This window comes from Lampetra planeri, chromosome 10 (assembly GCF_965212315.1).
Source record: "Lampetra planeri chromosome 10, kcLamPlan1.2.h2, whole genome shotgun sequence".
NCBI lineage: Eukaryota > Metazoa > Chordata > Hyperoartia > Petromyzontiformes > Petromyzontidae > Lampetra > Lampetra planeri.
The window spans coordinates 2,043,230-2,069,864 of record NC_136116.1 but is presented as its reverse complement, the minus strand read 5'-3'; the positions used below and the strand labels follow the sequence as shown (position 1 = coordinate 2,069,864).

Here is a 26,635-nt window from a genome sequence, read left to right as displayed (position 1 = left end):
GGGGGGGGCGGTGGTGGTGGAGGGGGGGGGGGCGGCACCTGGTCGCAGACCAGCTCCCACTTCTTCTCGTCCTCGTACTGATGCAGAGCCTTGGCTTTGTCGGGAGGCAGGTTCATGGAGCTCTACATTCACACACAACAACAACAACAACACGCGCACGTGTGGCCATGCAGGTATGAGCAGCGCGTGCTGAGCGATGGTGTGAGCGGCGCGCGAGGCGACAAGACGGTCAGCAGCACCACGCCAGAACGACATCCGCCCTTGTCTCCTCAATGATGATGTGTGTCCATCGCTGCACGTACTCAGTTGCAGCTGAGTCGACCGATGGGGAGGACCGGAATAGCGCGTGATACGACTCGCCACTGATGTTGTGGCCGTGGATGGCATTGGAAACCGAGGTGGCTGGGTTCGTAGGGCAGTGCGGTGGCCGCTGCGCCATCCCTCCACCCCGAAAATTCAGATTTTTCGTACCACGAAATGCTGGCGGTTCGGGAACAATTCAAACATTAATGCAGACTCCTATGAAATTCAGATAATTGGAATGGATACATTGGATACTACCAATCCACACACACACACTAACAACAAAGATACCCATACTGTCTTTAACAGACCGTTGGGGCAAGTACTTTTAGCGAGCACACCACACCAGGCACACATTTAAGTCTGAGTAGACATAGCGGAGGCCCATAATAGGTTCAGACATTCGTCACCGATGTTCGCTGTGAGCTACACGACCGCCCCCCACTAGGGCTAACAACCACGTACACACCACGTGCAGACACATCGTGCATCAAGTCTGGCGACATGAAGTCGGGTCTGCATTCACATCCGCTGCGTGTTAGCGGTGCAAAGTGCTGGACACGAGGGGAGGAGGTTAGAGCGAGGAGGCTGAAAATGAATACGGGAGAGGGGGGTGGGTAGCCTGGTGTGGGTTGGTGGGTGAAGGTAGGGAGGGCCACCCCGCGTGTCTGTGGGGCGCTATCAGTTCCCCGCAGGATGCCCGCACGATCGTAAAGCTCTCGGCTCGGGAGTCGCGTCACAGCCCGAGACAAACAGCTCCCGCGCCCTGATTTACCGGGCCAGGCGCCGCCGACGGCCACTTAAATGTGCCGCATGGCGCACGCGGGCACACTCCATTAAACCCGAGGACTTGGAGGGATCATATCACGGCACACGGCACACGGAACCCTCGTCCACGGCCCCCCCACCCTCAGCCCCCTCCACCACCACCACCACCACCACGAGTCACCACTCCACGCCGCTGCCGGTGGAGGCGCGCTGGCGCGCAGCCACTTCGCGTGCCCCATCAGTCCAAGCTCTCCCCGAACCGCCGGGAACACGGCGTGACAACACCCATTATGGACGCGGCGAGCAGCCAGCGTGTAGTACATCAAGGTGACGGCTTGGCTGACACTGGCGCACAGACTGTGTGTGTGTGTGCGTGCGCGTAACTGTGTCTATGCCCCCCTAGGTCGCCTCGCCCTCAAATGAGTACCTGGTTATGATGTGTAAACATCGCCACTCGGGAGAGAAAGGCGGCACGGCGTGGTGCTGGCCACCCACCCCCTCGTGTGCTGTGTCGGCCTTCATAGGTGCTCGCTAACAGCACTTGCCCCAACAGTTTGATGAGGTTATATGGGAGGGGGGTCTTTGTATTTGTCGATGCAGGTAACTGCGCGTGCGTGACACGTTTGCATTATTTGTTTAATCTCAATATCTCCCTCGAACAATACTTCTGCTATCACAGAGCTCTTACCCAAATAAAATACCTGCCTGAGTAGAGGACTGAACAGAAACTACCACCGTAGAACCGGTGAGATATGTGTAATAATCAAAACATTGACACTATTTAGAAGATAACCGTAACGAGACAGCTAAGTTAGACATTATGGTTTCGGTTGTGAAGAATTAAAAATAATTACGACGGTCAGTCAATCATCCAAGACGTGGATATATCTCCTAATCTACCGTTTCTATGATGTGGTAGCCTATCCTGGAGGAAGATGTGCATGGGAAGATCTGTCATGAGACACCGTCAATCAATGCACAACACCGCAAGCCTCGGTATCGATTCCCGAGGCGTTCATCACCTCCGGCCTGTGCCGTGGGGATGTCACAATCTTATCCGAGAAATGCACATTCCGAAAAAGCACGCTCCGAATTATACAAAAGCAGCCCAAGTCTCAAATCTATCGGCAGCCATCAGTGGCTCGCAGAGAGAGAGAGAAAGCAAGCCGGGAGGAATGGTCCAGAGACTCGTTTCGGATCAAGGTGACCCTCCCGTACAACAGCAGCAGCAGCAGCATCATCGCCTTTTCACGCCAAGTTTATTTCACAGCCGGCTGCTCTTTCATCTCATGGCGAAGAGGTGGGGGTGGGTGGAGGGGCGGGGGGGGGGAGGTCACGGGGCGCGCTTAGCGCATCCCAGGACAGATCCGTGCGCATTGCGCCTCGCAGGCTCCGTGACCCCCGGCTCTCTCTCCACCCCGACCCCAAACACGAAAGACAAAGATAACCCCCTCCCCCGCCCCCCTCCCTATGAGCCAACAGCAGCCTGTTTGGCCGAGTGCCGTTGTTAGCGAAATGATGTGGCCAACACCGCCCAGAAGCAATTCAAATATTCGCCAGTATTTACTGGTCGTGAATGGTCATCGAGCTCGCGTCGCTGGGTTATTTAGCGCAGTGCTCCAACCACTACCCCGCCGCTCCACACAACGCGCGCGCTCGCACGCACGCGCGTGTCGCCAGAGATGGCCCGTGGGTCACGTGAGCCCGCGTCGTCGTGGTGGTGGCCACGGCGGGCGGGGTAAACTGATACAGAATAAACACCTGAGGGTCGACTCGCCCGAGGTGCCTTCGGGATGTTTGAGAGGAGCTCAGAACGCGAGGCAACCGACGTTCTGCACGTTCGGCAAAGGGCGCAGGAGCACGCCGACCCCAACTCAAATGCCTGAATATTCCACAAGTGTGCGCGAATCGTTAAGCGGTGTCCCCTCAAACGCGTGATGTTTCATTTAATCGAGTAAACAGGATCACTCGGTGGATTGATGGCGCTACGGTTAGCATGAAGATAGTGATGCACGTACGTACATGTACGTGTCTGTGTTTTTGTATCGGTGTGTGTCACGTCGAGTACGTATGCACGTGTCTCTATGACGCGTCAGTATGCATGTACGTGTCTCTATAGCGCGTCCACTGCTCGTTTGCGGAGGTTCGCGGTTCGACTGCAACGGCCGCCCTGGTTAATACCGCAGCGTGTATTAACCAAAACAATAATACGCGTCGTCTGCTCCACAGTGCACGTTCATGATTCAATGGCGTCGTTCGCGAGAATGGGGCATTGTGTGCGGGCGCCATGGTCCAAATGTGCCACATTTGAGAGATAAATGAGTACCCACAAATGTCTCAATTGGAATCAACGGTACACAGCAACACATCGCCCTTACCATTCTGTGATAACCGGGCAGGACTCTCCTGAAAAAAAGAGCCGCGAGACTCGTCTATGATAACAGAAGCGTGATAACGGAGCCTTGCGTACAACGCACCCACCGCATATGCGCACAGAGCGCACACGAGCACACTCGCACGTGCGCTCTAACTCAGCCTTCCCTCGCCGGAATCGCACCCGCAGAGTGGACTCCGTTGTGGCTGGGCCAGCGATCGGCGCCTTCACTCGGCTACTGCCTCGGGCGTCGAGGCGGGTAGCTGAGCGACGGCGTCGGCTCGCGTCCCCGGCGCAACAGCGTGGCCGCGTCGCGCCCCGCACCTGGGCCCGGCCTCCCTTCTCGAACTCTCTGGCGCCGTCCCACGCGTCCCCCCCACTGTCGACTTGCATCCTGCCCGGCTACCACCCCCCGCACAGATCTGCACCGCACCTCGCGCCGGCCACACGCTTGCTCAACCCTTGCCACCCCGTCGCGAGTCGCCGCTGCCCCAGTGCACGGACGAGAGCTGTTCGCTCATGGCTAACCGCGCGAATCGTGCGCGAGGTGTGCGTACGCGTGTGTGTGTGCTGGGGGAGCGGTAGTGTCGTGGTTAGCGCGCTTTGCGCTACTAACCCGGCGACCTACGTTTTTCTCCCATTCACGGCCAACATCGGTGGCGAATGTTTGAACCGCTTCTGGGCCTCTCCTAGGTCGACTCAGCCTCAAATGAGTACCTGGTGCGGTGTGTAAACATCGCCGCTAGGGAGACAAAGGCGGCCGCGCGTGGTGCTGGCCACCCACCCCTTTGTGTACCGTGCCGGCCTTCATAGGTGCTCGCTAACAGAACTTGCCCCAACAGTCTGTAAAAGCTATACGGGGGATCTTTGTCACTTGTGTGTGTGCGCGTCTCTCTCGCGGTGTATGTTTGTTTTGTCTATATGCCTTCGTCTTTGTTTTTGCGCTACGAACCCGGAGACCCAAGTTCGATTCGCATTCACGGCCAACATCGGTGACGACTATCTGAACCGGTTCTGGGCCTCCTCCCCTTCGGTCAGACTCGAGTCGATGTCGCAGGCTGACAGCCACGTGACTGAACGAGGACCATCCTCGTTCAATTGTCCTGCCACGCGGTGACATTTATGCATCCGCATTGTGGTGCAGCATCACTACACCCCCCCCCCCCCATGTACGCGTGGTATTTAACCCTATTGTTGTGCTTCGCTTGAAGGCGCTCGCATGGTTTTACATGACCATTGTATGACTGCATTCTATTGCGTTCCACTGTTGAGATTGAATCGCGTGGCTGAATCAACTCGCGGTCGTCAGATCTCAGAATCCACGCCAGTGTGAGTCTGCACTCTTCTGTGCTTCAACGGGTGACCACCACCACCACCGTGCGTAGCTAAACAATAAACGACTCAACATATTCGCCAATGACACTGTGTGTGGCCTTAAAAGCAAACGGATACATAACAGGCGACGTTTAGGGGAATGGTCCTTCTTCATGGCACATCGATGGGTTTATTTGCACAGCAGGCTGCTGCGGGGCGACGTTGTGAGCAGCAGAGAGCATCGCAGCAAAACCCATGCCCGTGATTAGACGAGTTGGGGGGGGGGCGGCAAAAAACCATGGGGGCGACCTGAGACATTGGTCTCTGAGAGGACGCGGCCTTATACTGGGGACTTCGCAAAGAAGAGCCCAGGGCAGAATGGGATGCGAGCCAAGGAGGTCCATGGAGGCTGTTTGAGGAGGTGCCGCAGGTTGGCTGTGGCTTTCCCTCCATGTTTGTCCAACAGTTAGTTGGCTGGCAGGATGAGGAGGTGTACAGCTGCCCCCCCCGCCGCCACCCCCAGCATATTTGCATTCCCACGCAATTCTCTAAAATCGCATCGCACGGACAATTCTCACCCCGCAGAGCACGCCCGCTGGGGACACCGCGAACGGCAGTCGCGTTGGCAGCGGCGTGCGCGCGTGCAGCGGACGCGTGACCCACGTGACCCACGTGTCGGCGATACCCCGTGGAGTTGCCCTGTGACCGCTTTCCCCCTCCTTCCGTGCGAACGGACGTGGCCCAGTGGTACCGCGTTAGCCGCTTGTTGCGGTTCGAATTTACAGCGGCAGCCCTGATTAATACCGCGGGTGTGTGAGCTGTAAAAATATAATACAACGCGCCGCCTGCTCCATGGTGGAGGTTAACGATCCCGCGACGTTATTCGGAAGAGTAGCACATCCTGGCGTCATTGACCAAATATTGACAAAAAATGTAAAACATCACCCGCAATTTTCTCAAATGGATTGTACGATACGTAGCAGACATCGCCTGCCCACCCCGACAACTTGGCAGGACCCCTCCTGCAATCAATGCATGAGACTCAATGACGATGTCAATGCGTAAACAAACTTCGTCATGGTAACAGGGACGGCGCCCGCGCGCTCAGCACAGCCTCGCGCTCAGCCCCGGGACGAATGGCGAGTGGAGGTTCGTGATGGATCGGGAGGAGCGGGCGAGCACCTTGTGACACGCACGCTCATGATGGAGCCCCCTCCCCCCACCCATTGATAGAGCTCCACCATTCTTCACCCCCGTCGGCAGAGCCGCTTTATTCAGTGTCGCCGCGTTACATCTCGGGGTACGAGGTGCCATGGGGTGGCGGGAAAAGGCAGGTCCCCATTGGAGCGTCTTACGTACAGGGGCTTGGACGTGGCATCTGTGCGCGTGTGCCACGAGGGGATCTGCACGGGATCTGGCTTCCCAAGTGTCCCTGCGTGTGTCTGTGTCTCTCTGTACCTTGATGCGTGCCTGTCTTCATGGTTCTCTCACTATCCGTGTCTCTGTGCCTGTCTCTCAGCGTGTCTGTATGTCTAGGCCTGTTTTTTTATGTTGCTGTGTTTCTCTTTCTGCGTGTATCATTCTGTCTACGTGTGTTTTGTGTCTTTCTACGTGTTATATTTCTGTATGTGTCTCTCAGTCTGTCAATGTGTGCTTTGTGTGGCGTGGGGGGGGCGGTAGTGTAGCGATTAGCAAGCTGCGCTACAGACTCATTAACCCAAGTTTGATTCCCGCTCACAGCCAACACCGGTGACGATTATCTGAACCAATCCGAGGCCTCCCAAAGGCCGATTCAGTCTCAAATGAGCACCCGGTGCGGTGTGTAAACATCACCACTCGGGAGACAAAGGCGACCGGGCGTGGTGCTGGCCACCCACCCCCTCGTGTGCCGTGCCGACCTTCATAGGTGCTCGCGAACAGCACTTGCCCCGACAGTCTGTTAAGGCTATACGGGGAATCTTTGTTTTTTGTTTGTGTGAGTGTCTCTCTGTATACCTGTGCTTCTCTGTATGCCTCTCCGTCCAGGCCTCACTTGGTGTCTTGACTGTCCTGGTAGCCCACAGACGTCGTATCTGTGCGTCCAACGCTCACACGCCGCTTAGACTCAGCGCAGTCAAAATAATAACAGCCAGCCATGCTTTTGTCCTGGACAATTTGGCTTGGACTTGTCAAGCCGTGACATAAGCCATACGAGACTGTGTTGACATCGGTGTACAGGCGCAAATAAATAAAACCTCATCAACGTTGGCATTTTCAGTGCTCTGAAGGTCCATCGCCCGAAACGTAAGCCTGCTAAAGATGTATTTGTCGTTCGAACGCGATTACTACGACAACGACGTTGAAAACATACGTCGACAGAACGTCAATTCACTGGCATGTCTCTTTAACCGGCTCGTGTGTGTGCGCGTGCACGTGTGCGCGTATATACCCACGTATGAGACAAACACACCACCTATAACCTCAGACTGCTGGGGCAAGTTTTGCGAGAGAGCCCGTATTAATGTCGGATCAGCAGTGCACGAGTCGGTGGTTTGGCCAGGTGCTGATATTTATTTACTTTAAGGCCGAGTCAACCTTCATATTTACTCGCTCACAGCACTTTGCTCAACGGCCAAACTTAGTCTTTAAGTTGACAGTATTTTGATTTGTTGCACGGATGATGCCGCTCGGCCAGTTACCCGGCGACTTTACAATCGGGGGGGGGGGGGGGGGGTCCGTGGTGCGTGAACACAGTAGCGGCCTGTACGCGGGGTCGGGTGGCCTTTGACTTTTTATCGACACCTCGACGCGACGAAGCCACGTGCCACGCTCCTCGCGATTTCAAACCGCGCCGCGCCGAGTGAGCGCTGTGCTCCAGCGAAGCCTCTCCCCTTCAGCGGCATCGCGTTGTGGTTGTGAGAACGCAGCAGCAGAAGCAACAGCAACAACAACAGCGACGACGAGACTGGGACGCGAAGACCGAGATGTGGTAGCACATTCGCTCGCAGCTTCGCGCCGTGAATACGTTTCTCTCTCCACAGACAATGCACTCGCTGTTAGCCAGCACTGATGAAGGCCGCCACCGGCAGGTGAATGGGGTGGGTGGCCAGCACTACGCCCGGCCGCCTTTGTCACTCCAGTGCTCATGTGTACTACACACCACACCAGGTGCCCAGTTAAGGCAGAGTCGCCCTGATTCATTGTGAGTCGGACTTGAATTGGGTTCGCCGGGTTCATAATGCAGTGCGCTAATCACAGTGCCACCGCTCCCCCACACGCATAATCGTGCACACAAAACGAATATCCTCTGTATAGCATTAACAGACTATTGATGCAGTGTGCTATGAAGGCCGGCACAGCACACGAGGCGGTGGGTGGGTGGCCAACACCACGCCCGGCCGCCTTTGTCTCCCTCGTGGTGATATTTACGCATCGCACCAGATACTCCTTTGAGGCCCAGGACCGGTTTATATAATCGTCACTGGTGTCGGCCGTGAGCGGGAATCGAACTCGGGCGCCGGGTTCGTAGCTGTTGTGTAGCGCTGACCGCTACACAACCGCTCCCCACAAAGACAAAGACACAAGCATCCACGGTAAATATAAACAAACGCACACACCGCCCCCGCTACCCCAAAACATATACACTGCCACACACTCACCGAGAGAGACAATCCAGTGCACACATAGACACGCACAGAGAAACACACCTGCAAAGTCACACACACACACACACGTGTTCAGTGACGCCCACCCACTCACACCGTCACGTTTATTTTGTCAACCAGGTGAGATCCCGAGAGACCAGGATGAGCCTCGTTTGCTCGTGACCCTTAAGTACACAATTACCTTCTGCAAATATACACGTGTCGTCACATTTCGACAGCGTACGATTTTCTCGAGCAGGGGTGGGTGGGAGCCTGGTTCTGACGTGAATAGAGGAGACTGCTTGCGTGGGAATATCAGCTGTTGTAGAGTCGCACTCGGAAGAGAGGACAGTACACCAACGCATTATTGCATCTATCTGTGCGGCGGCTTGAGTTACCTACGCCGAGTCCAACTCGGGGATCGCAAGGGCCGGTTCTTATACCACTCGCCACTGATGTTTGCCGTGCCGTGAATCGAACTCAGATTGTCGGATTCGTGTTGCCACTGCTCCGCACACACACACACTGTGATTAATCGGAGAACGAGCAGAGAAGCCCAAACACACCTAAACCCGTACCGACAGCCGCCATTCGCCACTAAGAAGCAGCGAGGTCACTTTCGCGCGTGTACCAGGCTAGGTGCACTTTGAGGCCACGTTAAGTGTTGATGGCTCTCTGCTGGCAGGAGGTCACGAGACAGGCCCAGGTGACATGGGTTGGCTGACTGAGATGACTGGCAGATACACCACCTGTGCTCCTACTCTGTCAACTTGCTGTATCTTATGCGCCCGGCACTCCGCTCGTTGTTGTGAGCGCCGCTCCTCCACCCTCCGTTGTTGTTGGAGGGCGACTTCCTCCAACTGCCTAGCAACGTCCTTCACAAACCGCCTCCACAGAGGCTAATCTTGAGACCGCTGGCACCGGTCATCTGCAAGTCCACTCAGCTCCAGATCCTCCTGTACCGCATCAGCCGATCCCCGCTCTCTATCCCGTGTCGCGCCCGTTTAGCCCCCTCTATCCCGCCAAACAGAAGCCGCTTGCGCATGCGGGCTACATGATCCAGACAACGCAGTCTCCGCCTGCCGGAGGTGCTCACTGAGAGGATTGTGTCCTGACCTTTCAAAAATCTGTGAGCTTCTCACAATCCAACCTGGTTGAAACTAGGATGAATGCATGTGTACGGATCGTAGGCAGGCCAGCCTGAATGTTTCAAACTGGCGTAGATGTCCCTTGAAAAGGACTCCACATATCGCAAGCATACAAACAAGGGAGGGCACAAACTGTGGCCGAGAAGAAACTGGAGCTTCGTCGGAGTGATAGACCAGGTAGCTTCCACACAGCGTTCCCCAGCTGATGAAAAGATAATGCAGTTTGCCTACATTCACCCTCACAAGCTCATAAACCCCGACACGCAAATACGTCACCCGCAGACACCCACAAAGACAAACAACCGATCGACAATACCACACGCGCGTAACCACACGCAGACGCGCACATCCCAATACAACATCGTGCAGTCAGTCGCACTCTGTGACTTTCTACTTTGCCGTGTCACTTGCGCCACCATCGCGCGCGACACGCGGGCCTACGCTGCCCCCCCACCACCACCACCACTCGCTGCTCGATCGTTGCTCCTCCGCCACGCGACGGCCTCACCAGCACCGCGGAGAACCGCGCCTCCAGGTCCTCGGGGCTGGGCACGGGCAGGCGTCGCGGCGGCGTCCCGTGCAGGCTGCGCGTGTCGGGGCAGCCGCTGCCGCTCGCGGTCACCTCGGCGCTGCTGGCGCTCCCCATGGCGGCACCACCTCCCGCGCGCCTCCCTCCACAGCGGCTCCCCGGCGACTGTCAGGAGCTCCAAGCGGCGCCCAGCGGCTCCCAGGGGAGCAGCACCCGGGACAGCGCAAGTGAGCAGCCGCGCGAGATCTGAGAACCTCGCCCGACAGAGGAGGCGCTAATGCGGGATCAGCATCCCGTGTCACAGAGCGACATCCAAACCTCCGCCTCCTCCTCCTCCTGCTTCCTCTTCTTATATCACGGCTACAGGTTATACTCGCCTTCGCGCCCATTCCACGTTTCCCCGACGGGGCCATGCCTGTGCGATAGAGCGCAGCGCGCGCGCCCCATCTTTCCGAGGTGACGCGCCCCTACCTACAGCAGCTGGCGCATGGCGTAGAGGACGCGGGCGGCAGAGAGCGGGAGCAGGGAGAGAAGGAAGAGCGGAGAGAAGGCAGAAGGGAGCAGTTCTCGTGGGCGCCGTGACTGTGTTGGGTGGGGAGGCGTGGGGATGCAGCCGGGGATGCAGGAGGCGGGGGAGACGCGGGGAGGCGCTTAATTATTATTTTATTTCGTGGGAATGAAGTGAATGAGGCTGCGGGTGTGTCTATCTCCGCTCTCTCTCTCTCCCTTTCTGCCTCCGTCACTCTCCCCCTGCCCCGGGCGCCGTGCACCCCGCAGATTTCCCGGTCGCGCCGATCGTGCCGATCGTGAGCGTGTCTGAGGTAGAGAGCGAGCGAGAAGGAGAGAGAGAGAAGGGGAGCTGCCATGACGTAATGGGAGCGAGGCTGGCCCCACGAGGCCCTTCAGCGTTGGTAAAGTGCGGGTGGTGGTGGTGGTGATGATGGTGGTGATAGTGGTGGTGACGAAGCAGGTGATGCATGCTCGATTGAGACACGCTGCCATTTGTGTTTTGGGGGGGGAGGGGTGGGCGACGCGGCCACGCGATTTGATGGCTCGGGGCATCAACGCTCATGAATTAATCAGCTGCATTACGCAGCATCGTCAGAGGCGGCGGAGAGGCCCCGTGCCGTCGTCCAATTGCTGCTTCTGCCCCCTCAACCCCGACCTCACACCCCCCTTCCTTATTTTGTTTAAGCTCCAACATCACAGCGAATGCATCATTATTTCTCACTAATACGTCGCGTACCCAGGGAATACGTTTTCGCTCACGCTGCCAGACCGGCTTGGGAGTCGTCAGGATTATCGGCGAAAGGCTCCAGGGGTGTTCCCACGCGCACATCAACCCCCCGACAAGTGAATGAAAACAGCTTAATATACGTAGAGGGCCGCGGAGCTTGGGCAATTGTTGGTAGCGCCGGCTCATCGCTGCCTGGCGACTGCTGCTGCCCGCCAGCTCGTGTCTGGGATTCCTCGGCGACTACGAGACGCAATTTGCGCAAACACGATATACAACTACACGTGTCAATAATGCACTTCCACTAGAGTACCAGGTACGCCTATCCACAATAATCCTATATTAATAGTACAATACTTTAATCATAGGAACATGTTCATAACATTAGCGCGGTTGGCTACCTACATACATGCAGGTGCGAAAGAAGTTCAACATACAGAAGGATGAGGCGCGATGGATGTGACGTGCCAAAGTAATTCCCGAAACAAAATTCCTGCTGTTCCGCCTGAAATTAAGCGTGGAGCAGTCCTCTGATGATCAGATCACGCCCGCTCTCCCCGGGTTTGAGAAGCTAAGCAGGCTTGGCAGGTTTGAGAGCCTGCTTGCTTGCTGCAGATATGCGAGCACCAGGCACCTCGCACGCATTGCAGGCTGCTGTGAGGTGGGTCCGCGGCGGGCAGCAGAGGGCAATGCAGCGGCATACAGTGTATACCAATGACGACGAGCTTGTGCAATATTGGCGACAATTATCTGAACCGGTCCTGGGCCTCCCCTAGGTCGACTCAGCCTCAAAGAAGTACCTTGTGCGGAAACATCGCCACTGGGGAGACAAAGGCGGTCGGTGGTGGTTCTGTCCACCCACTGCCTCGTGCCGTGCCGGCCTTCATAGGTGCTACTCACTAACAGCACTTGCCCCTACAGTCTGTTAAAGGCTACACGGGGGATCGCTGTCTTTGTATACAAGAGAACCCCTTCCCATTGGATTGCACAAACGGTAGACACATTGGTGACGGGATAATCACGTGGCCCGCCAACTCCTGGGCTGCTGCTGATGTTGTGGTTGTTGTTGTTGGTGCAGGAGCCATCTGCACCACACAACCACAATTACAACAGAGATGCACCACCAATAGGCAGGCGCAAGATACCAGCAGCCACACAGGGCAAATGTGTGGACAGGAACAAATTTATTTTAAAAATAAAAGTTTATTTAAAAATAAAATATTTATTCATTATACGTATTATCTCACAACTTGGGTTTTATACTTCATACTTTTATATATTGGTTGTTTTAACAATTAAAATAGCATTCAACGAAACGACTAATGGGGCAGGATATGGGAGTATATGTGTGGGGGCCGTAGGCCCTCGGGGTCTCTCCCTCATGCATCCCCTATTCCGGTTGCGTTGCCACACCGCCCTAATACCCGCTAGGGTTTCGCCGGCATTCGAACGCGACGCCCCTACTCATACAGCCTCACGCAGTGCACCCACGCTGCGAGCATACGTACGCACAGCATCATCAATCAAACGCCATACTCCCCCTTTTTATACCGCTACGTACAACTCTCGCACGCTGTGAGCATGTGCCCGTCTACAGCCCTGTGCAGCACTCGCCTCCACGTCGAATAACCACGTTACCAATGCGCACCTGTATCCGACACGTAGTGAATGTACGCGCACACACGCAGCTCCACACGGTACTCGTCTCAACACTGAATACTCACGTTATGATCGCGCACCTGTATCATACATGGAGTAAACATACGCGCACCCACACGCGCAGCTCCGCGCACTCCAAACGCGACACCTTCTCTTGCGCCGCTCTACGCAGCGCTCCCACGTGGCGAACCACCGTATACACAGCACCACACGTGTTCACACTTCTCAGCGAGATCACACGAGGCCACGATCAGCAATTAAGGATTTATTCTCGGCTACCTGTGAATTGTTGTTAAGTCAGTATGAATCGACGAGGCTGGCCTACTATGATGCCCCTGGGCCTATTCCCTATTCCCTATTTATTTGCTTACAATACTCTTTCACCTTCTTACTCACGGTTCGAAGTATCCGGCGTCCCGTGGGCTTTCCTCGCTGCTCGTCTCGACACGTCGTACGGACGTCCGGAGGGCAAAGCTGGGAGCTGTCTTGACCGCTGGCTTCTTGGAGTGAGACCACCTCTACCTTGCTACCTTCGCTTTTTATCCTATCTCTCCGTCCCAGGGCTCCGCCTCCCCCAGCACTCTTCGCTCCTTCCCGCGTTTATGCGCGGCGCATATTCTAATCAGCTACATTCTCATGCCTCCCCATCACAATGGGTGGTCGGCTTGACTGCGCCGGTGCATGCCTTTGTCATGCCAATTAGGTCGCGGTGTCCATCACAAAGGCTTGCCGTGGGATTTTATGCACAGACCTCCGCGTACCTCCGCTTATTCGTAATTCCAGCTTTTACCCTTTAACTTCTCTAATTTCCCTAATAATGGTGCCTACGCGCTCGAGCGTAATTATCCTAACCATCAGCGACTACGCGCAAGAGCCCCTGTTGTCATGCTAATTATGCCGTCCCGTCCCTCCCCTGCCTGCCTCGTCGATACGTGTGTGGGTGTGGGGGGTGCGTTTCAACCGCAGTGGCCGAGTGGCCCCTCGCCGCGTCCATGCAATCTTAATGCTGGTCACAGCGCCGCGAAGTAGCATCGGGGGAGGTCGTCCAATTCCCTGGTCGCCAGAAACCGTGAAGGTGATCCCGATAAGGGCTTCTCGGATTAAAACCGGTCGGCCAGGTGACTTCCCCTCGGAGCTCTATGGTGGGGGGGGGATGTGTGCGGGTGTGTTTATGTGAGGTGAGGTGGGGGGACGCGGGGGTCGGCTCCGTCACTTGGTGGTGGCGAGGTCGGAGATGGGGCGCCCGCCGAGCGGCTTCGTGGCGGCGGCATCACATAGCCCCCCGAGGTGCCGGTCCCCGTCCCGGGTTGACTGGAGCACCTTGCTTGGGCCGCGCTCATGAGGAAACGCTGCGGGGTCCGGGGGGTCCGTCCGGACCTTGTGGCTGGTCTCGGGGTGGGTGGCTCCGTCCTCTGTAGCTCCTGCGGTGGTCTTCTCCTCCACTCCAACGGCTCTCCCTGTCCCTCGGCACCTGCGGGCTGGGGTACAAACTCAGAAGCAGAAGGGTTTAGGGGCCGTCGTCCGCGCCGTCCCCGGGCGGGGCCGGGACGCCTCTGGGCTGCGGGTCCGGCGGGGCCCATGTAGCGCGCGAAGCCCTCGAGCCCGGGTGGTGTGGGGGCCCCGTGGGTTCGCGGTGCTCTGGCGGCGGGGTTCTCCCCTGCCGGGGCTGCCCTCCATGGTTTTAAGCGGCGGACGTTGACCACCGTTTCGCGCCCCCTCTCTCCATCCTGGATCAATACCGTCCAGGGGGAAATCTGCAGTACCACAGTCCAAGGTCCTCGCCAGTAGGTCGTCAGCTTCCCCACCTGTCCGGTCCCGACGTGAGGGGTGTGTAGCCACACCTTTTCGCCTGTCGAGAAGAAGGGGGGCTCCACGCGGGGTCGGGTGCTCTGCTCCTGTCGCCGATGCGCGGCCTCCCCCTGCGGGTAGGCCCGGTCCCGGGCCCCTCGTAGGGTCTCCATCAGGTGCTCGACGGGGCGGCTCCCTTCCTCCGTTTGGGGTGGGGGAACGCCGAACAGCAGATCTGCGGGTAAACGAGACTCACGGCCAAACATCATTAGGAACGGGGTTTGTCCCGTCGATGTGTGTACAGTAGTGGTGTAGGCGAATAGGGCGTAGGGGAGGTGTTCATCCCAATCCCGTTGATTTGCGGCCGCCATACGTTTGAGCTTCCCCGCTAAGGTCTGATTCATGCGCTCCACCATACCGTTCGCTTGGGGGTGGTAGGCTGTGGTTCGGTCCTTCCAGATTTCAAACTCTCGGCATAGCGCTTGGAACAATTCGGCCTCGAACTCGCTACCCTGGTTGGTGAGGACTCGTTCGGGGATCCCATGCTTAAGTACGTACTGCTCCATGAATGCCCGGGCCACTACCAGGGCCGTTTTGTCAGGGATGGTCACTGCCACGGGGTAGCGGGTGAAATACTCCACCACTACGAGGATATACCGGTTGCCTCGATGGAATCGTGGGAATGGCCCCTGTAGGTCGATCCCGACCAGCTGGTTCATGCGGCTGACGCGGAACGGCCTTAGGGGTACCTGATATCGTGCCGGTTTCAGCCCGCACTGCTGACAAGCGTGGCAGCCCTGTATCCAGGCGGCCACGTCTTGTGCCAATTTGGGCCAGAGATACTGGCGACGCAGGGTCTCCCGAGTGCATCGTTCCCCGTCATGGCCCCCGAGCGGGTGGTCATGCACCAGCCGCAGCAGCTGGGGTCGCACCTGGGCAGGAACACAGATGCACCCCGGCTGGCCGGCCTCGGTTAACTCCCGTACCACCCCGTTCTGCACACATAACCGGGCATACAAACTGCTCCAGGGTCCTGGTAGGGTGCTCTTTTCCTCCTGCAGTGCCGCCTCCACCGCCGCCAGATCCGGATCCCGCTGCTGGGTCTGTCTCAGTTGCTCGTCGTTCAGGCTCGGGAAGGTGCAGCCGACGTCCTCCTGGATCCGTCCGATCGGGGCGGGGTGGTCCGCTGGGTCCCGAGCCGTGGGTCCCGTGCTTGCCGGGCGGTCGACGGGATCCTCGGTGCCACCTGTAAGGGTCTCTGTGGCGCACACCGCACTCTCTCTCGCTGGGGGGGGGTCAGTGGCCTGCCGGCAGGCCTCCTCCAGCCTTGGCTCGGCGTACATCGTGGGCTGCCTCGATAAGGCGTCCCGCGTTTGCATGCGTCCGGCCAGCCCGATACTCGATTTGCAGGTTGTACTCCTGCAACTGCGCCAGCCACCGGGCCATCTGCCCCCGCGGCTCCTTGAATGTAAGAAGAAACTGCAGAGCATAATGGTCAGTGCGTACGCGACATTTCCTGCCGTACAAATACGGCCAGAACTGCTTACATGCGAAAATCACGGCGTACAACTCTTGGCGGGTCACGCAATAGTTCAGCTCGGCCCCACTCAAGGTCTGGCTGGCGTACGCGATGACTCGTTCCGTCCCATCCTGCACCTGTGTCGGTGTCCAAAATAAAATCGGTGGTAAAATCGGGGAAAGCGAGGGTGGGGGCGTGGGTGAGGTGATTTTTGAGAGTGGTGAAGGCCATCTGGCAAGCCCCCGTCCACTGATAGGGGTGCTTAGGGGAAGTGAGTTGGGTGAGGGGGCGTGCAACCTCGCACGTGAATCCCTTTACAAATCGACGATAATAGGTGGCGAGCCCCAAAAATGATCTGATCTCCATCAGATTCCTTGGCCGTGACCACTCCACTACGGCGCGTACCTTCTCCGGATCGGTGCGCACCCCTGCCTTGCTGACGTGATGTCCGAGGTACCCCACCTCGCGTTGTGCGATGTAACACTTACGCGGCTTGAGCTTGAGTTGAGCCGCTCGCAGTCGCTGGAACACCTCCCGTAACCTCGACCAGTGCTCAGACAGAGATCTACTGAACACTATCACATCATCCAGGTAAATCAGGCACTGTTCCCATTGCAAGCCCCACATCACTAACTCCATCAGCCGCTGGAACGTCGCGGGCGCATTGGTGAGTCCGAACGGGAGTACTCAAAACTCGAATAGTCCCATCGGGGTGGTGAATGCGATTTTCGGCCAATCTTCCTCTGTCATCTCCACCTGCCAATACCCAGACGCGAGATCGAGGGTGGAGAAATATCGCGCTCATGCGAAGGTTTTCAAAATTGTCGTCGATGCGGGGTATGGGGAAGGCGTCGCCGAGCGTGACTGCGTTCAATTTACGGTAATCGACGCAGAACCGGGTTGACCCATCCTTTTTCGTTACTAGTACCACCGGGGCCGACCAGGGGCTCGCCGAGGGCTGAATTATGTTATCGCGAAGCATGTCCCCGACCGCCTCTTTGATCTGGGCGCATTCGGGTGCCCCCACTCGGTACGCCGGGAGTTTGATGGGTCGGGCTGCACCGGTGTCAGTTTGGTGCTTAACAAGGTCGGTCCGACCCACGTCCGAGTCGTGTTCACTGAACACGTCGGCATACTCCTGCAGTAACTCGCGCAGCTGATCGGCCTCTCCCCTAGGTAAATCTGCCCAAGGTACATGTAACGCGTCGAGCAGGGGAACGACCTCGGCTCGGGGAGTCGGGCCGACTCACCAGGCCGACTCACCAGGCCGGGTCCTGGTCACCCTCAGGACGACCGGTGTTCTCAGCCCAGAGTGCGAATACCGAGTCGTCAGAGTGGCGTGCGTGCAGGGGGTGTACGGTGGCTATCGGGGTGCACCATCGCAGTATCGCTGGGGTACTGTGAGGGTTAAACATCCGTATAAACAATCGGTCCCCATCTGTGTTCACCAACGTGGCGGATCCCACGACCCCATATCGTTTTGTCAACTCCGGGTGAGGAGTTAGCATTACCTCACCCGATGATCAGAGCGCGGGGTCGGTGGGGGATGTTGCCACCGGTACCAGCATCTCGGTGAGCGGCCCGATGGTGACTGCCATCGCCAGGATAGCGGCCACAGGTGCGAAGCGGGGGCGCGTCGGCTCTCGTCCCAGGAACGGAATCCGCTCGCCGCTGCTCTCCATGGTGGCACATCGCTGGCGGGGTTGCACGTTGAGTCCCAGCTTTTCTAGGAGGTCGGTACCTGAAATACACTCGTGACACAACACACTTGACACGTAGAACTCCTGGGTGCACACCTGGCTGCTTATGCGGACCTCTAGGGTGGCTCTCCCCAGTAGCCCCATTCCGGCTCCGCTTGCCGTGTGCAGCGCGCGGTCCGGGGCCTGCAGGTGACACACGTCGACCCCGATCGCGCTGCAGTGCGCTGCGCTCACGAGCGAGGCCACTGTCCCCGTGTCCAGCAGGATTCGGGTACGCATTCCGTTTACCTTCCCTTCCACTAGCGACGTGGCCCCCGTGATCCCCGCCACCAGCTCCCGTAGCCAGTCGCCAGGAGTCACCGCTTCCGTGGGCGTTGTTGCTGGAACCATTACTCTCATTATTGTCTATTTGTATCGGGACCGCGTCGATTGCACCCCTAGGTGGTCTCCTCTCTAGGGGGGCCTTAGTGTTTGACCTTAGCTCTTGTCTAGCTCGAGCGACCTGAGGACAGTCCCTCATTCGGTGTCCCCGTTGGTCGCATATATGGCATGTAGGGGGAAGGGTGGCGGCTCTGTGGCGAGCTCTCTGCCCACTCCCTCCTCCCCCAGTGCGCTGTTGCTCATACTCTGCTTCTTGTCGGGCTATCCTTCCAGTTAGCCCTCCTACCGTGGAGTCTAGTTCCCCCATCTCGGACCGGATGGTCTCAACGGAGGATTGCAGTTTGGTCATATTTTTATTCGCTTCCTCGCGTACTAGGGTTACCCTCTCACCTACTTGGGTTATCATATCTCCCATGCCGGCCTGTAACACGGCTACCCACCCCGGGGTTGTCTTGCTGGGTCTCTGGGGCTCCCTTGCCCGTTCCCTTACTGCGATGGCGAGCTCCTCCTCCTCGTTTGAGAGTAGGCTCGCTACGGCGCACTCTCGTCCCCTCCCTCGAGGCTGCGCGCGCTCACCAGAGAGCTTCTCGCATTTACGCGCGCGCTCGACAAGGGTGTTAAAGAAGAGGCGTGCACCGTCTACATTTGGCTGCCACCACGGGGTGCGTGCCAAATATTGCTGGACTTTCCCGGCGGCGAGGCCCTCAATTATTTTTGCCTCGTACTCCAGGTACGCGAGCTGGGTCAGCGTGCGTACGTCCTCGGCGTAATCCCGCAAATCCTCGCCGGGTTGGCGGCGGCGTGCCTCTAAGGCCGCCTGCGCCTCCTCCTCATCATACGTGCCGAAGCGCCGTTCGAGCTGGAACATTAATTCCTCTCACTGAGTTTGTGCGCTTGCGGGCAAAGCTTCCAACAAAGTCAGCTGCACGCCCATCCAAATGTAGCTCTAACTGCTGCAACGCCTCCTCATCTGTCCAGCCATTAACCTTTTTTGCCGCTCTGATGCTGCAGCAAATGATTTCCATGATGGAATCCCTTTGCCCATAAATGTGCATTTTATTTTAACCTGGGTTGGGGGACCTCTTTCCCTTGGGGTTGCGGGGGATCGTCCCGCTTCTGACACCAATATGTGGTGGTTGTTGGCCCCCGGGGTCTCTCCCTCACGCATCCCCTATTCCGGTTGCGTTGCCACACCGCCCTAATACCCGCTAGGGTTTCGCCGGCATTCAAACGCGACACCCCTACTCATACAGCCTCACGCAGCACTCCCACGTTGCGAGCATACGTACGCACAGCATCATCAATCAAACGCCATACTCCCCCTTTTTACACAGCTACGTACAGCTCTCGCACGCTGTGAGCATGTGCCCGTCTACAGCCCTGTGCAGCACTCGCCTCCACGTCTAATAACCACGTTACCAATGTGCACCTGTATCCGACACGTAGTGAACGTACACGCACACAAGCAGCTCCACACGGTACTCGTCTCAACACTGAATACTCACGTTATGATCGCGCACCTGTATCATACACGGAGTGAACATACGCGCACCCACACTAGCAAGCTCCGCGCACTCCAAACGCGACACCTTTTCTTGCGCTGCTCTATGCAGCGCTCCCACGTGGCGAACCACCGTATACACAGCACCACACGCGTTCACACTTTTCAGCGAGATCACACGAGGCCACGATCAGCTATTAAGGATTTATTCTCGGCTACCTGGGAATTGTTGTTAAGTCAGTATGAATCGACGAGGCTGGCCTACTATGATACCCCTGGGCCATTCCCTATTTATCTGCTTACGATACTCTTTCACCTTCTTACTCACGGTTCGAAGTATCCGGCGTCCCGTGGGCTTTCCTCGCTGCTCGTCTCGACACGTCGCACGGACGTCCGGAGGGCAAAGCTGGGAGCCGTCTTGACCGCTTGCTTCTTGGAGTGAGACCCCCTCTACCTTGCTACCTTCGCTTTTTATCCTATCTCCCCGTCCCAGGGCTCTGCCTCCCCCAGCACTCTTCGCTCTTTCCGGCGTTTATGCGCGGCGCATATTCTAATCAGCTCCATTCTCATGCCTCCCCATCACAATGGGTGGTCGGCTTGACTGCGCCGGTGCATGCCTTTGTCATGCCAATTAGGTCGCGGTGTCCATCACAAAGGCTTGCCGTGGGATTTTATGCACGGACCTCCGCGTACCTCCGCTTATTCGTAATTCCAGCTTTTACCCTTTAACTTCCCTAATTTCCCTAATAATGGCGCCTACGCGCTCGAGCGTAATTATCCTAACCATCAGCGACTACGCGCAAGAGCCCCTGTTGTCATGCTAATTATGCCGTCCCGTCCCTCCCCTGCCTGCCTCGTCGATACGTGTGTGGGTGTGGGGGGTGCGTTTCAACTGCAGTGGCCGCGTGGCCCCTTGCCGCGTCCATGCAATCTTAATGCTGGTCACAGCGCCGCGAAGTAGCATCGGGGGAGGTCGTCCAATTCCCTGGTCGCCAGAAACCGTGAAGGTGATCCCGATAAGGGCTTCTCGGATTAAAACCGGTCGGCCAGGTGACTTCCCCTCGGAGCTCTATGGTGGCGGGGGAATGCATGCGGGTGTGTTTATGTGAGGTGAGGTGGGGGGACGCGGGGGTCGGCTCCGTCACTTGGTGGTGGCGAGGTCGGAGATGGGGCGCCCGCCGAGCGGCTTCGTGGCGGCGGCATCACATATGGAAGGATATGAACGAGCGTGTGCTGCTAAAACTGTGCAACGCGCAGTCATTTCACGTAGTGGACAGGCGTGTTGCACTGCACTTCTATGCCCCCCATTATACTCTTCGCACTTACCAAACCTTCATTGACCAGCGTGGCGAAGTATGGTCAAATATCCCCCCCCAACCCACCAAAACAACCCCGCACTCATCCAGCAGTGGATTGACAAATGGCCTGGACGTGTCCTCAGGGCGGTCGCTCGGGAGTGAAATACTCCTCTCCCAGCTCACGTGATTAGTTTGGCACCTCCAGGCTCGTGGTGGTCAGTCAGCATTTCACATCACTCCATCGCTCCCGGGCGCATCGAGATGTCGCAAGTTCCCGCTTACCCAGTAGCACGAGGCATGGGATAGGGGGTTCGGGACCCCCTTCTACTGCGGGACCGCCTACGGGGGGCGTTGGGGTGCTGGGGCTGCTGCTCGTGTCCACACACGCGGTTTATTAGCTACGCTCTGTCAGGCGCCGTGAACTCCCAGCAAGGAAACATCACCAGGCCCTGGCGTTCGTACCGAATCCTTCCTTCGTTGGCATCGCCGTGTGGGGGACGTCAACAGCGATTGCCCCGTGGGTCAACTGGCCATCCTGCATTGGAATGTGGAATTTCCACCACTGCCTCGGGGCTGTCAACAGGAGGGCAGCATCGCCTCAATGATCACGTGAGAAGTAAATCGCTGACCTACGAGCCCTACCCTTACCTGGTAATATCAAAATAGTTGAGTTTTATTTGTGTATACAGTATATATTTTAAAAGTGTTTTGTTCACCTTGCCTATACTTTGCACTTCCATCGTGTTTTTGTATTGTCACGTGCTGACCCGCCTCTGGACATGAACAAGCGCTTCATAGCCCATCGGAGTCCTCCAGTATAAATACATATCCTCAAACACATTCGTCGACCATTAGGACTGGCGCCTAAGGGGCCATCCATCTAGTAGGTACACACAAATCTGTCAAAACCTGTCCCCTCCCCCCACTCCCTGTACGCACGCGGACTTTTTACACCCCCCCTCCACACCTGCGTACGTACGCTTGGCGCACCTCCCCCCCGAATCCTATAGAACGGCCGATATTTAATCCACGCAGAAACGATCAAGGATTAATAATATTAACGTGTTTAAGCAAACAGATAGTCCACCGCCGGCTGCATTACAGAATTAAGTCGCGTACCTTGGCCACTTATTTTGCCGAACTGCGTGATAGCTGCAGTCAGGGGTCACGGTGGCACACAAAGTGACACCTCTCCCACAGTCCCACTTCTCCCGGCAGTACTTGTTGTCGGACAGCTGGAGACACTGATGAACTGTGGCTCATTTCAAGGCCAATGGAGACAATTTATTATCGAGGCTTCACCCCCCCCCACCCCGTTTCCTATACGTACATTGTCAGTAGACCCCCCCCCGCCCATACGCAAGCGTACACGTTTGGGTTAACCCCCCCTCCGCCCCTCCATGCGTACGTTCTAAATGGACGGCCCCTAACCTGAATCACCGAGTCACTCTTGTTATTCTCTCCTAACCATAGCCACGTGACCAACCAGCCACTTGTACCGACTCGGCGTAGCTGTGCGCCAAGGTCCGTCACGTCCCAGTTGCCCGTGGCTCCGCGTTTTCCCTGGGTCTCGGCTCGAGGACGTCGCGCTAAACCAATGGCGGAGCCAGGATTTTTCAGGTAGGGGGGGCAGCCCCTCCAGCAATGAAAAATGATAGAGGAGTTGTTAGTAAGGACTTGTCCCTTGCTTTTTATTCGACGCGTGTGCGGCGATGGCGCAGCCATCGATCGAGGGTGTGTGATCGGCATCGCGCTCGCTGAAGGTGTTTGCCTTCAGGGAAGTCGTGGACTGTATACGCAACTGCGCACAATTCTGAGTCACGTATAACTGCTTTGCCGTTACTTATTGCCAATTATAGACTCGGACTATTGTCCTATCATCTCATGGAGTCCCTGGCACATAATAATACGCTACACAGTGGCAGTGGGGGTCGCAAAATGCCGATTTATTACTAATAAACCACAATGATCCGATCGAAATCCCTAATTTAGATCGGGTCATTGGGGGGGGGCACATGCCACCCACCCCCCACTGGCGCTAACCACAACTCGGATCAGATTCGCTACCCCCCTCCCACCCCTCGCGTCCATCAGACACGGAGCACCGCGGGCGCACGCAAATGGCGACAGCACCACCCACCGCTCGAGTTCACCTCGCTCCGAGTCGGGCAGGAGGGGCTCTCTGCTGTCTCGCAGCGGCCACGGCTCGCTCGTGGAAAGAAACGGCAGCGATTCAAACTTGGCGAGTCAAAACGCGGAGTAATTATTATTATGAACACCAAGTACAAATGTTAAACAGTCACGTCCCTTGTCCCTCCTCCCCGCCACGTGAACATAATGTGAACGTCCATTCGTTGCGGCGAGATGAAAGCCCACGCCCACCCACCCTCTCTCTGCACATACGCGGTGGTGGGAATGGGACGGAACGACGTGGTGGGAGTGAACATTTGAACCCCGACTGCGTTACGGAAGGAATCGAGGATTCATATTTTCTTGTTAAATTTATTTGACTTTCAGACAGCCACGGTAGACTAACAGAGAGACCCAGGCACGCACAGAGACCCACGTGGAGTGAAGCTCCTCCTCGGATCTATTCCCATTTCCAGCACTGCACAGACCCCTTTCTACCTGGAGTGCGATTCCATATCATGCACAGCCGTCATACATTCTGATGGGATGAAGGACTTCCCAGGCCGTCGCCATTCCTCACGGTCACGCAAATGCAGTAACTCGCTCCGTCTCCCAAGGCGGACCCGCCTCTCTGTTTTCGCCTTTGGCTGCCACTGTCAATCCGTCTTGAGCGCCGGACATTGTTATTATTACGGCAACTGCTACCCATTATTCCATTAAACTTCGCGTTGTGTTATGCCCACAACGAATTCAGTCAATTTTCTTTCCAAATTCGCGTACAGAAAAGTAAAGTTGTCCTCTTCCCGAGTGGGATGGATTATATCTCAAGACGTCACGTGACGCTACACCTATATAGTACATACAGTATAGTATTCAAAAGCCGTTTCAGTCCAATAAAGAACACACGTAGAAACCCATCGATGATTTCCTCCCCCCCACCCCCCATAGAACATGGAATGCCCTTGGATAAATAATGTAACTTTATTTTTCAAAATATAGGCATATATGGGAACAAGAGAGATAGACTATATAATGTACATGCAAATTACAGGTATGTATAGGTATATTAGCGTCCAGAGGCACGTACAAGCGTGGGGATTATTTTAAAAAAAATATCTTTAAAAATATCAGTGAGACAACGTGGGCACACAGACAATGAGAAAAACTTGTGGTGGCATCAATTTTGGTGGCATCAACTTGTGGTGGCATCAATTGTGATCACACATGCCCTGGGTCCTACAGCACGCGTGCGTGTGTGTGGGTAGGTTTTCATGCACACATGCGGCAGTGCATTTTTGAGAACGAGTCGATAGAGACATTTTAACCGACTTAATTCGTGCGACAATTACACGCCGCGGGCACACAGATGGTGGGGAGGAGGGGTAGTTTACCCCAGTCTCAGATCTGAGGGGGCCTTAGACAGTGTTCCACAAGGGGACATCAGAGGGGAGCCTCATCTGACATGTTCCCCATGCCTCCCCAAAAACCTGTCCACGCGAGGTCGTAAACTCCCTACGTAGTTAACATTCCGCTTCACAACCATGTGTGTACAGTGCCCCGTATGTACACGGACACACATAGGTGTTCATGCGATTTGGCATCATTGTTGGCAAGTCACAGCAGCTGTTGGGCGTTGAGGTTTAGAAATTAGTGCACGACGGAATTTTCATGGCTGGAGCCGGCATAGCTGGGAGCCGGTGTTCGTCGATCGAAGAGTCAAGGCGAGTGTAGCAGGCGATCGATCTCCCACAGTCATGGCTACAGCAGCTCGCACACCACACAAGCCCTCGGAGCAGGGCTCGCGGACCCCGCGGTGAGGAGGGCGTTCACGCTGCAGCAAGGGGGAGATCAGGGCTACCGCGAGGGTCCGATGGTGGCTCTGTGAAGATTACCCACGACATTGTCCAGCAAATGCGTGGGCACAGTTTAGAGGTTGGGTCAAGCAGCCACGATAAAGGTTGTGGGCTTCCTTGGCCACTCAACATGGGCCTCATGTGGAACAACCGGGGGGGGCATATTAAAGCATTAAGGGAGCCCAGAGGATGGCTTGCCACTGAGGAATATCAACTGCACCCTGTCCCGTGTATATTCATAACGCCCAGTGTCCAGCATAGTCAGCAGCAGAGAGGATGTATTCGTGACATTCGGACAGTCGTCGATTGTGAGACATCGCATGGCCACAGCAGGACATGACAACTTTTAAAAAACATGCAGCGAGGTCAGATCTCTTCCGCTGACCGAGGGTGGCTTCCGTTGCAGCGCACTACCCAAGCGGTGATTTATGGGTGCCAAGGGTCCGACGCACGGCAGGTGGAGCCCTCTCGACAGCCACCAGGGTATGGAGGGCTAACCAGGACGTGGAGAGGGGGGGGGCTACTAGGACGTGGGGGGCACCTGGACACTATTTCTACTGTGGCGAGGCCGGAGAGACCGGAGAGACCGGAGTGGCCGTGGCGTTAGTCGAGCCCATGTGCGCCGCGTTCAAGGCCGCCAGCCGCCCGACCGCTCGCACCGCGTGCACTGTTTTCTGCAAAGAACGATAAAGACGACAACGAGCAATTAACACATTTACAAATCCACACTCGCCTCGTGTGATGAACGTTCACGTGCTCATCGTTCCCCACCGTAAAGTGTCGAAAGACTTACTATTATTTTGAATTTTTTATCGATCGGAAAAAATTGTTTTTTTTTAGTTGGTTCACGAAATGCCTGCAGTTTTTGTTGCCCCTTTTTAAAAAAATGCTGTTATAAGCGATTAACCATTCTTCTAGCACAAAGGCTATGTACGAGCCATACATACGCAGTTTGGGAGCTACATACGTTTCAATGCGATTCATGTACGAAACACGCAGGAGGGTAAACACGATAAGACTTTGATAATTGTTTTTTACCCTTTTATCTGGCAACAAAACTGACACCTTTTTTACAAGGGGTCATGTTTGCATTGACTACAATACCTGCAGTCGGAATGCAAACAAAAAACATAACTCTGATAATGTATGCACTGTCCTTGAAATTGATTGGTCCACACCCGAGACAGCTTTCTTTAGAGCCTAGTCTCACATGGTGTTGGACTAGATGACGCCAAAAGGCACACAACTCAAGGACAATGCACCATCAGAGTATGATAGCTCGGGGTAAGCATTTACACCATTGGAACCTCATTTACCAGTAACAAAATATGATAATTCTCTGATAATGCATACATTATCAGAGTTATGTTTTTTGTTTGCATTCCGACTGCAGGTATTGTGGTCAATGCAAACATGAATCCTTGTAAAAGAGGTGTCAATTTTGTTGCCAGATAAACGGGTAAAAAAACAATTATCATATTTTGCTACTGGCAAATGAGGTTCCAATACGATA

The 26,635-nt window shown here is 56.1% G+C and overlaps 3 protein-coding genes across 6 annotated transcripts in view; all 3 read right to left on the bottom strand.

Moving 5' to 3' along the window:
- LOC144720823 (formin-like protein 3) overlaps nt 1-10,853 on the bottom strand; it is a 51,732-nt gene extending 40,879 nt beyond the window's left edge. The window contains exons 1-2 of the mRNA XM_078597892.1: nt 10,039-10,853; nt 39-122 (exon numbers count right to left, since the gene is read on the bottom strand). Coding sequence (XP_078454018.1) covers nt 39-122; nt 10,039-10,176 — 222 coding nt within the window. The 5' untranslated portion in view covers nt 10,177-10,853. The remainder of the gene's footprint in view (nt 1-38; nt 123-10,038) is intronic.
- Nucleotides 10,854-13,204: 2,351 nt separating this feature from the next.
- Nucleotides 13,205-22,426, bottom strand: LOC144720821 (uncharacterized). Its single transcript, XM_078597891.1, has 2 exons — nt 22,259-22,426; nt 13,205-18,000 (listed from the first exon to the last, which is right to left on the bottom strand). Exon 2 carries the CDS (start codon nt 16,228-16,230, stop codon nt 14,122-14,124), a length of 2,109 nt encoding a protein of 702 aa, XP_078454017.1. The 5' UTR covers nt 16,231-18,000; nt 22,259-22,426; the 3' UTR covers nt 13,205-14,121.
- A 1,810-nt stretch (nt 22,427-24,236) lies between these two features.
- The window catches only part of LOC144720820 (uncharacterized), a 48,630-nt gene continuing 46,231 nt past the window's right edge, over nt 24,237-26,635 (bottom strand). For all 4 annotated transcript variants that reach the window (XM_078597887.1, XM_078597888.1, XM_078597890.1 and 1 more), the window contains one exon: nt 24,237-25,796. In XM_078597887.1, the coding sequence (XP_078454013.1) occupies nt 25,677-25,796 (120 nt within the window). In that variant the 3' untranslated portion in view covers nt 24,237-25,676. The remainder of the gene's footprint in view (nt 25,797-26,635) is intronic.